At 34.9% G+C, this 12,198-nt stretch overlaps 1 protein-coding gene across 2 annotated transcripts in view; it reads left to right on the plus strand.

The window, feature by feature from the left end:
- ITGB8 (integrin subunit beta 8) overlaps positions 1–12,198 on the plus strand; it is a 79,113-nt gene that overhangs the window by 25,861 nt on the left and 41,054 nt on the right. For both annotated transcript variants that reach the window (XR_004628084.1, XM_002915366.4), the window contains exons 2-3: positions 1,199–1,284; positions 6,976–7,147. Coding sequence is in view for 1 of the 2 variants with exons in the window: in XM_002915366.4 (XP_002915412.1) it covers positions 1,199–1,284; positions 6,976–7,147 (258 nt within the window). In the remaining variant the exon portion in view is untranslated. The remainder of the gene's footprint in view (positions 1–1,198; positions 1,285–6,975; positions 7,148–12,198) is intronic.

Raw genomic sequence — 12,198 nt, forward strand, 5'->3', positions numbered from 1 at the left:
TTTTAAAAGATACACACAGATTAGAAGAAACAAAATGAAATGGCAAAGAGATATACTAGATATCACTGCCTCTAGGGATCATCCTTAAACACACCTTCTTCCCCCACCCCTACCCTTCCCTCTAAAGCAGAGTGAGAAGCCCCTCAGTGTGTTCCCATAGTGCCTTGGTGATATCTCTCTTATTGTGCTTATCATACTGTATGTTATTGTTTGCTTATATAGTTATCTCCTCACCTGGACTGTGAACTACTTATAGCTTGAATGCCTGTTATTTACCGTATGCCTGTGAGTGAGATGAATAGAATGCTGTGATTTCCAAGTGTCCTTGTGACATTTCATAGTAGAGAACGGACTGTAGGAAGTATGTGCTTATTCCACCAAAAACTCATGATAAAATAATTTATGACTCATTCTTTATTGTATTTTATGTGTTTAAGTTCATAATGATGAGTTTCTTCATAATGATATAAGTAGTTGGTGGCTAAGGATAAAGGTAATCAGTTTTCAGACACAGCTATGTTACTAAAATGTCACAGGTAAGTGTGGGAATCTATGGGAAAGTGAATTGGTCATGATCTTAAACTAAAACAATTCATCCATTTTAACTACGTTATGTCTAAAATGTTGAACCATGCTGTTATATTTGGTTCTGATACCCATCAAGCCAAAATAATCAATACTAAGACAATCAAAATTCCCAAGTTAATTACTCTATATGTCATCATTTCTCAAGAAATCAAGATCATTTTTCAGAAAGTTCATTCACTCTGACCCAATATGGATTGACATGTTCAGACTGAGGTCTGTATATGACTATTTTTACAGGAAAAATTCTAGATCCAAAAATGCTTTATTAGTTCAGATAATACAAAATATGGTGAAACTTCAGCACACTAAAAAATGTGGAGTGTCTTTGACTCTTGTAGTAGAATTCAAGCCAAACCCCAAACCTAACTAAAATCACATTTTCATCACCCCCCTTTTCCCCAGCCTTATAAAAACAAATAATAACTATCCAAGAAATGTTCTGTTAACTGTAATGTAGTTAACCTTACCTCTTCCCAAAGAAATTATGTATTTTTTAATGTTTACTTAAAACGATTGGTCAGCTTGTTTCAGTTTTTGAAATACATTTTGGTCTAGAATTGTGTATACTCCCCAATATGAGAGTAACACCTCATTTTATCCTCCATTACAGAAGACAATAGATGTACATCTTCGAATGCAGTGTCCTGCACCAAGTGCCTTGCCCTGGGTCCGGAATGTGGATGGTGTGCTCAAGAGGTGTGCCTTTTTCTTTCTTTCCTATTTTCCTCTTCCTTTCTTTTCTTTCTTTTCTTTCTTTCTTTCTTTCTTTCTTTCTTTCTTTCTTTCTTTCTTCTTTCTTTCCTTCCTTCCTTCCTTCCTTCCTTCCTTCCTTCCTTCCTTCCTTCCTTCCTTCTTTCCTTGTCTTCCCTTTCCTTTCCTTCCCTTTCCTTTCCTTCTCTTCTCTCTGTTCCTCATGGTTGACCTTCTCTCTAGGCATGATTTCATTGCCCTAGTATTTTATGCCTTGAAGGTGCATCAGGAAAAAGAAAGATATTGCTGAGCATCAGGAAAATTTTATTTGGTTTTATGCTTGGAAACAGCATATCTGGCTTAATATAAAGTATAACCTTTTCATTAGGAAAATTATGGTAATTTTGAAATGAAGTGCAAGCCATTTTATGTTTTCCATCTGTTCTATACAGAGAATTGGCAAACACAGAAAGTGATTTTGATAGGTCAGTAGGCTTTGTGTGAAATTCTTGCTGCAGCTTGGGGCAGTAGGTTATATATCCAAGTTGGATCATAGTCTTGTACTTGCTTATTAAAGAAAAGCAAGTTAGTTTATTGGTCTGTTTCATTTGTTTTTATTTGAAATACTTAGAGATAAGTTATTTACTCCATTTCATAACATTGTACATCAATTTGCTGGTTACTTATGAAAAATGGGATGCTTTTCCTTTGACATGTGACCCTATTCATGCAATACTGTGTACATTTAAATTCTGTGGAATGAAGAATAATTAAGAAATTGTTTACTGTTCAAAATTAGTGTTTTTATATTCTAACAAGAGAAATATACCCCAATAACTAACTTCTTAGTGAAAAAAAATTATAATGCATTCCTTCTTTCTTGGCTGTGAAGTTGTTTTGTGAATTTTTTCTTTTGCTGGTAATCTTAAATCAGAACTACCTTTTATAATAAGTTGTAATGAAGAAGCCATCTACTAATCTGGGGGTTCTCTTGTGAAATTATATAGGTAATTTTATATTTATTTATGTAGCTCTTGTGAATTGGAGCAAATAGATCTTTAATGGCCTTCTGCTTGACATGAAAAGAAATCTCTAGCTTTTGCCTCCTCTGATTTTGCTCAAAAACTTCACCTACCATCATCTTTCCAACTTCTCCTGTTACTGCTTGCCTTTATGCATCTGCCAGGAGGAAAAAGAAAGCTGAAAAGTAGCAAAGGATGGTGGACATTACTTTCTTCTAAAGCAAGTCAGGAAAGAGGCAGGGGAGGGGTTCAGAAAATAGTAGCCATGTCTGAAAGTAAGTGTCCCTCCTACTGATAACCCAAAGCCTTCTTGAATATACTCTAGGCTTTACCAGTGAGAAAATCAGATGTCACTCTAAACTAGGCAGTGCTTTACCAGAACCCATGGAATCAGGCAATGTCAGAGAGAGACAATTCCAGAGTTTCTAGTCCCATCACCTCTGATGAGCCAAATGACCAGACAGAATTCACTCTAGTCTCTGAGTCTCCCTTTCCTCATCTCTATAACCCTGAGTTTGGAGTTTACTTCTAGGTTTTCTCATCAAGAATATTTCATGGCTTGATTATTTCCTGACCCTAGGCCAATATTCCATTTTAGATTTTTACTAAGGAAGATCCTTAGAGCCATGAAGTTTACGTCCATTTGATATCTGCTGCCGAGAACTTCAGTCAGTATAGTTTAGAGGGACTTTCAAAAGATGGTTAAGAAACCCAGTTGTCAGCCAAATGTAACATCCCAGCTACACAGAACGGCCCCTTTATCTGATACTGCCACTGGCATAGAAAATCTGGAGAGGCACAGTTAGAGGCAGAGCAAATGTCAGTCCTGCCACCAGGGGCAGTATTTTGAGTATTCAGAGAAATTGGTGGCCAAATGGAAGGAGGTAATCCAAGGAGAAACGTCCCGTGGCTGCTGAAGCAGAGAGGAGGCAAACCCGTGTCTGCTGTTGGTCAAATGCTTCAGAAGAGTATCTCAGGAAACATTTGTCTGTTCATGTTGCAAAATATTCTTCTATGTAGTGCAGGGTCATCTAATTCATGTATTGAAAAAGCAGGCTCTGAAATGAGATCACCTTGGATTCAAATCCCAAGGCCATCAGTTTCTAACTGTATAAACTTGGACATGTTACTCTAACTACTCTGAACCTCAGTTTTTCTTCAGAAATAATAATTGTACCTATGATACACTGTAATGAAGATTAAATGAAGCAGTAGGTGAGAAACATTTGACCCAGGCATTGCTTAAGAAACGGGAGTTGTTACTTTAAGAACTTGAGTGAGACTCCAGAGCAACTCATTCAGGTTTAGGAAACCAAGAGGACTGTGTTAAGAACACCACCTAAGGGGAAGCAACCAGTGTTAGGACTCAGCCACTAGCCACATCATTAACAGAAGGAGCTGTCCACTCCCTGCAGGCTGACTGGATGTCATAGAGAGGAAGAATACAATGGTTAATTTTGAAAGATTACCCACTGTTAGGCACATATGCACTGATGCTTTTATTTCTTAACCAATGAGAGTCGAGGGACAGGGAAAGAATAGGCATTTTTTTCCTCTGTTTACAATTAGAATACATAAACAGTAACACATTAAGCCTGGTTTATACAATTTTCAAAGCTGGTCAAAAGTAAAACATCACTAGAAAATTTAGACAGCGTATATTCAATTTGCCTACATTCTTTTTTTATAGTATGTTAATCTGCTGTTCTATACGTTTTGCTTTCTCTTTCTCTCCATGCTACATAAAAATAATTGGACAATAATTAGGATTGAAAGGACCTAACCAATATTACCTAGTTTCAACCTCCTTTTTAACAAATGTTAAAATCTTGATGGGTTTTGAAGAATTCTCTTTCTCTCCTGCCTGCTATGCCAGACACAGATTGTGATTACATAATCAAAAGTTTAGAGGGCAGCCTTCGAACATAATTATCCTAAAAGACAACACAAAGGGCATCAAAAGGAAGATGATAGAGTTCTTTCATTTCTGTGCAGATTGCCATGTTTAGAAGTCAGAAAGACTCAGAAATGAGAAGAAAAACTTTTCTTATTTTTTCCCCAGATAATTATCTTGAATGGATAAAAGTAACAACTGATGAAAAGCCATCTAGGGTAACTTCAACCTGGGCTTTTCATTTACAAATAGGCTTGAGATGCAGACAGTTGGAGTATGATTTTCCTTGTGTATTTCTTGCAGAAAAAATAAAACATAAGAATTATAAGAAATTAAAATGACACAAAACACCACAAATTAAAAGGGTGTGGTTTCAAATTCTTTTCTTTTATACAAAGTGGAAAGTAGGCCACAGTGGGTAGAGGCAGCATTCCATTCTTTATTTTGATGTCACGGTCTTTTCTTCCCTTCTCAAACCTAATTGTCAAATTGGCAGTGTTTTTCTAACTCAGTTTTTATAGCGGAGTAAAAACAGCCATGCTGATTCAGACATTGCAAAAGAATTGAGACTATTTTTGCCTATTTCAGCAAAATGATTTGACATTTAAAGGTCAAATGGCATAGTGTGATGTATAGTTTCAGCGAATTAACCATATTCCTTCTTTTCCATTTCTGTATACACAAATAACAAAATCCCTACCTGAAAAAGGAAAATCGGAATTATTTGTACTTTATTTCCTTTCTTGATTTGAAGTCTTGGGGTTTTTTATGTCTGTAAAATGCATGTGGCCCTTTGTCTGTGGCCCATCATGTGAGGCATGAACAAGCATAGAGGTTCCAAGCCTCATGCATCCTTAATATTCCTCAGGACAGGAGGGATCCCCCCATCTAGCCTGGAGCTTTCTGAAGGAAAGTGATACATATGATAGCAGTCTATGCCACCTTTCTTTGAGGAACTCCAAACTGTTTATAAACTAAATCTTATACTGAGTACACCTCTGAGTTTTATCAATAGACAGATAAATTTGGATACAAGAAATTAAGCTTTGGACTTTTTAAACTTCACACTAAAAATCTAGGTGTCAATAGCAAAGCAAATTGAATTTTTTTGTTCCCATGAAGTCGTTTACCAAATGACAGCTGGTTATCTTAATTGAAAAGGATATATCCTCTTTTATCTTTTAATTATATTTATATTTTAAGTGTGTTTCACACTCTAATTCAGAATCAGTACTATAAGGGGCCACACAGTAAAAAATTTTAAGTTTCCTGGGCTACATACTGTCTCTCTTGCATGTTCTTCTTTTTTATTGTTTTACAGCATTTTTTAAATGTAGAAAGCATTTTTTGGCACTTAGTGAATACAAAACAGGCCATGGATTGTTGTATTTGTCCTACTGTCCCTAGTTTTCCAACCCCTATTCTATATTAAGAGAGGAATTAAATTAAAATCCTTGTATGAATGTTTTTATATTGCCTACCTCCAACCCATCTAATACTCACCAGTGCTATGGATATTCCTATTCATAATTAGTGATCTAATATTCAACTAATATTGAACTTGATATAATCTCCTTCTTCCATAACCCTGTGAAATTCTGTGCTTCCCCTAAATTTAATGCCCGTAATAATTACATTTACTTGCTGAAATGGCTGAATTCACCAATGGAATCTGTTGACTCTTTGATGACAGGGAGGGAGTCTGTCTTGTACCTTTCTGTAACCTCAGCACCTAACAGACTACTGGCCCTGAGTAAGTATTCAATCTGTATTCTTTGATTGAATGGTTCCAGGGAATGGAAACCCAATTCCCTGAATCAGTTGAGCTAAAGGAGGAATGACTGAATGCCACATCAGAATAGCCACTGCAGGAAGATCACTAAGCAAATATCCAGCTAATGTGTAAGCAAATATTCCAAATAATTCAGGCCAACAGTATATAATAAAACATATTTCTATACTCTTTGATACATTTCCTGTTCTTAGGGGAAAACCTGAATGGTTACATGAAAAATAAAAATATCAAATTGTTCTCAGTCACGATAAATTAAATTTTAGGCTTGCCCCACTAATTCCAAGTTTATTGTATGGCTATTGAATGACAACTAACCAAAGCTGAATGGTAATAAAAGTTCTAGATTCAGTTACAAAATCAGGAGCATTTTAGCTGCAATCTGGTATCTCCCAGCCTCATTATGAACATCTTCCTTGGTTTATTAAATTATTTACAGGCTATTGTATGTCTAAGAAGTTGAGGGATTTTATGGTCTAAGAAATATAGATTTCTAATTCATTTTTTAAAAATTTTTAGCACCTTATTAGGCATGTGACTCCTGAGGGCTCACTCTATATTCCAAATATAATGATATATAATAAACATACCAGCTGGGTTCTTTGAGAACTGAGACTTACATTTGGAATGACCGAATGGCCTATTTTGAATAAATTTTCTTTTGAAGCAGTCTCTCCAACATAAAATATTTAGAAAGAATTAAGTTGGTATAATTTTACAGTGATCAGTTAACAATATTTAAAGTCCTTGGTTTAAACTCCTCATTAATATTCATTTTCTTCTTTTTAAGTAAAATTTAGGAATTAAAGCTTTATTTAAGACAAATTTACTAGTTTTCTTGTTGGAAACACGCAGCTATTTTGAATAGTTGCATAATCTGTGCAATACTGGAAGATGGCTTCTTTGCAATATTTGCTATGTGGTTTTCTTTGATTATAACTGAGGTCATATGCACTAAAAATGTCAGTGATTTTCCTTCTTTTAAACAGGATTTCATTTCAGGTGGATCAAGGAGTGAACGTTGCGATATTATTTCCAATTTAATAAGCAAAGGGTGCTCGATTGATTCAATAGAATATCCATCTGTGCATGTAATACCAAGTGAAAATGAAATTAATACCCAGGTGACACCAGGAGAAGTGTTGATCCAGCTGCGTCCAGGTTTGGCGATTTCAAATAAATCTATAATTTATGATGATTCTGACTTGAAATTATATTTAGCTTTATTTGCTCATATTTAATATTTTGTTTTATTATAGTAGAAATAACAGTGGGCTCAGAATCAAGAAATCAGAATTTTGCTCTTTTTTGTGCCTATAGCTAGCTAGCTGTGTGGCCTCGGACACTCTCTGCAAACCTGACCACACTACATTATAATTACGTGTTTCCAGACTTGATCACATTGTAGTGTAATTGTGTTCCTATTCCATTGCCAGCTCTGGAAGAAAGAGAACATGTTTTATTCCACTGTTTCTCCAAAGCCTCACAGAGTGCTGGCTTGTAGTAAGCACTCCATAAGTATTTGTTGACTTGATTAGTTGATTAATTAATTAGTAAGGGATGTAAACTAAGCTAAGCCCTTAGAGCCTGTGTGATAAACTTTTAAACACAAAACTACAATTCATCATTATCATAATCAACTTGAGCTGCTTTGTGATGCCCTCAAGATTAACACATACTTCTCCTGTATGCTTCTCTTGTACTTGCCATTTTATCACATTGTATTCCACAGTTTGGCACATGTAGTAGGCCACTGGAAATTATTCATTTTCCTCTGGTGCTAGAGAATCCCAGTGTACAAACCACACAAGGCAAGATAATTTCAGGTACACAGGTATGCATCAGTCAATTAGATGCATTTAGTTTTAAACAGTGTGCAATTGCCTTCAAGTCTCCCATTATTTCATTCTGGGTGGTCTTGTCCTGTCATTAAATTTTTAAATAATCATTATTGACACATGACCACCCTATTCCAAAGCTGAGCTATTTCTTCCAGATTCTTAGATTACCAGAAAAACAAAGTCTATTTCTTTCTTGGCTCTAGACATATTCCCAGCTTCCAATTAAGACTATGCTCTTCACCATATAAAACAGCCCAATGTGGACATATATAAGCAACAGTTGGAAAGGGATACACAAAAATGTAGGATTAGATTGGTAAGATTATGCCATTCACTACCTTCTGTTGCTACGATAACAAAATACTGTACAATAAGTGGCTTAAACAACAGAAATTTATTTTCTCACAATCCTGGAGGCTAAAAAGTTCAAGATCAAGATACTGGCTGATTTAGTGCCTGGAGTGGGAGAGAGAGACAAACATGGAGAGAGGGAGACAGAGAAAGAGCTCTGTGGTATCTCTTCCCATAAGGGCACTAATCTCATCATGAGGGCTCCACCCTCCTGACCTCATCTAAACCTAATTATCCCCCAAAGGCCCCATCTTCAAACACCATCACATTATGGGTTAGGGCTTCAACAAATAAATTTGAAGGGAACACAATTTAGTCCATAGCACTTGATATAGAAAATAATATTTTCAAAGGCCATGGAATATTTTTAGATATTAATCATATTTTTTTAATTTTTTTTAAAGATTTTATTTATTTATTCAACAGAGATAGAGACAGCCAGAGAGAGAGGGAACACAAGCAGGGGGAGTGGGAGAGGAAGAAGCAGGCTCATAGCAGAAGAGCCCGATGCAGGGCTCGATCCCATAACGCCAGGATCACGCCATGAGCCGAAGGCAGACGCTCAACCGCTGTGCCACCCAGGCGCCCCATTAATCATATTTTAAACAAGAAAACTTAATTCCAAAAAGTGAAACTTTTTATAGGTCAATATCACTGTACACTATGCAATAACTTTTGAAATCAATACAAAAGGATAAACAAATATTAAGTAACAAACTAAGAAAAGCTTTTCCTAAATAAAGTCTATCTCCAAGAACAAATCAAAACTCTAGTCATGGACTATTTAATAATAACAATAACAGCAACACACATCAAAATATGTGGGACGTGATTAAAGATGATCCCAGGAAAATTAAAAGCTTTTATTATTAAAGAAGAATGAACAAAAATTAACTAGGCATCCAAATTAAGATATAGGAGCAACAAAAACAGAATAGCCATAAAGAAAATAAGAGGAAGGAATTCATAAGTTAAGAAAAAAAATTAAAGAAATGCAAAATAGATATAAAAAGGTAAAAGTAATGTATAATTCCAAGAGTTGGTTCTTTGCAAAGTCCAATAAAAATAGATATATTGTTGTCAAAGCTAATTAAGAAAAGAAGAAAAAAGTAAATAACCCAGTTATAACCAAAGAAACAAATATTAAAGAAAAAAAGACTATGAAAATATTAAACTTAAAAATCTATGGTAAAATGCATAAATATTGATAATATACAAAATTTTAAGGAAAATACATATGACTAATATTGCTCAAGAAGAGGCAGATCCCTAAGAAACCTAATAAAAATTAAAGAAATTAAGAGCATTATAAAAGAAAAACCCACATTGCGTACTTAATTTTTCTTGGGAAGAAATGATTTCATGTTCACCCTAACATTAAGAAATGCATTATCTCTATGCTTCATAAACTCTTCCATTGGTTTTAGAGAAGGCCTAGAAGCTACCCAATGTGTACAAGGTTAGCATAATCCTAGTATAAAATCCTTAACATTTTAGGAAACCACATTAAATCATATGTGATAAGAAAAACAAAGCCAAAAGGAAAAAATATATATTGTCATCTCAACAGATGCTGAAAAATCATACAGTAAAATTTAGTGGCCATTCTGCCAAAACCAAAATTGAGGAATAGTTCTTTAATATATATATATCAAAATCCTTCTGGCAGTTTTATGTAAAAACAGTTAGACAAAAAATGCAAATACGAGTTATAAGTATTTTGAAGAGATAAAGCAAAATTATCATATATGTCTCTGGTAAATCCAAGCAGATCAACTAAAATTAACTTCTAAAATTAAAAATAAAAAACAGGGGCACCTGGCTGGCTCAGTCCATAAAGCACGAAACTCTTGATCTCAGGGTCATGAGTTTGAGCCCCACATCGGGCCTAGAGCTTACTTTAAAAAAAAATAAAAAATAAAAAAATAAATTCCTCAACCACTGTTATATAAATAAAGCATACATATTTTTAAAAATAAATAAATAAATAATAAATAAATGAATGAGGCAGGTTTTTAAAAAAAAATACTCAAATCAGTGAATCTCCTGTCATGTCAAATATAATGAAAAAAGGGATCAATTCATAGCAGCAACCTAAAAGATAAACTGTCTAAGGAAACTTTTTAAAAAAAGTCTAACATCATGCAACCTCAAAGAAGACATGAAAAAGTGCAGAAGAATTTTATGTTCCTGATTAGGAAGACAATATTATAACAGTGACAGTTTTCTATAAACATACTCTATAAATGTAACAAAATCCAAGTGAATAAATAAATATATAAGTCAACCCCAATCCAATTTGAATGAAGTTTTTTAAAACCTTCAATGATACTTGTTATGCATGTATCTTTGTATAAAATAGCATATTCATTTAGGATACATTTTTTTTTAAGATTTTTTAATTTATTTATTTGACAGAGACAGCCAGTGAGAGAGGGAACACAAGCAGGGAGAGTGGGAGAGGAAGAAGCAGGCTCCCAGAGGGGGAGCCCGATGTGGGACTCGATCCCGCAACGCCGGGATCACGCCCTGAGCCGAAGGCAGACGCCTAACGACTGCGCTACCCAGGCGCCCCACATTTAGGATACATTCTTATAAATAGATTTACTAGGTCAAATATATACAAATTTATTTAGGTTTTAATGTATATTATAAATATATGTATATTTATATATACTTTATATATATTTATATATAAATATATATAAATATAATGTATATTTAATGTATATAATGTATATTATCAGGTTATTCACAAGAAAAATGGATGTCCAGTTAAGGCTTTCATGAGTCAACCTTGCCTTCTCATTCTTTTTAATCTCTTCAGTTTTTCAAGTGTAACTACTCTGTTACCTGTTTCTTTCGCCTCTTTCCTAGTACTAGAAAGCTTCCTAAGCTTATTAATCATCTTAGTTCTCTTTTCTGTGTGTGATATGCCTCTCCATACAAATTTTACTATTTTTCTAACTAAACATTACTTTTCTTTTCTTTTCTTTTTTTAAGATTTTATTTATTTATTTGACAGAGAGAGGGAGAGAGCACAAGCAGGGGGAGTAGCAGGTAGAGGGAGAGGGAGAAGCAGGCTTCTGCAGAGGACCCCCCGCTGGGCTCAGTCTCATGACCCTGGGATCATGACCTGAGCTAAAAGCAGCCGATTAACTGAATGAGCCACCCAGGCACCCCTAAACATTACTTTTCAGTAGCTTGCTTATACGTGAAGCTTATCGTATATTATTTGCCTCTAATAAATGTAACTATATCCTTTCAAAATGTCTTGTTTTTTTTTAAACACTTGGGATTTGAAACTTACAAGGGTCCATTTTTTTACTGGTGTGTTAAATTTAAATTTAAGGTAATGAATTTAGTTTGTTCATTTTTGTAGATATAATGGTGGTTGAATCCTCCTGAGACTAAAAATTAACCGTTCAAAAGTTGGGTAGCTGTGTCAGTGCTATAGATAAGCAATGACAGTAACGGTAATGAGGCAGGAGAAAAGTGGACAGACATGAGGGATAACAGGATGTAGCATCCCCAGGGGTTGGTGATTGATGAGCACAGAGACACTTGGGCTGTGGCTCAAGCAACAAGGTGAGAGGGGTGGCTGCCCTTTGAGGAAGACATGGTACTGAGTTCAAACTGAGACATCTTTAATTGAGGTGGTGACTTATTTATTATATATGAGGCTGCAGTTCAGCAGGAGATACAGGCTGGATAAAGATGTGGGAGACTTCAACATGAGGTGGGAAATGATGATAAGTGAAGGCAGTATGGGGAGTGGGAAAGTGAAAAGAGAAATGCTTAATATTTATGTCAATCATTTTGGGGCTTGATTTTATTCCGTTTCTCACTACTATTTGAATTTCTATATGCAAATTAGTGTAATTGTCTAATGCGTTTAAGTCATCTTTCCAACGTAGCTATGACAACTGTATTTTATAATATGCATATATAACAAATGCTTATTAAATTATATTTAATAAGTTCATCTAAAAACTATATGTGGCATCAAAGATGTGCCAG

This window comes from Ailuropoda melanoleuca, chromosome 1, assembly GCF_002007445.2.
Source record: "Ailuropoda melanoleuca isolate Jingjing chromosome 1, ASM200744v2, whole genome shotgun sequence".
NCBI classification, from domain to species: domain Eukaryota; kingdom Metazoa; phylum Chordata; class Mammalia; order Carnivora; family Ursidae; genus Ailuropoda; species Ailuropoda melanoleuca.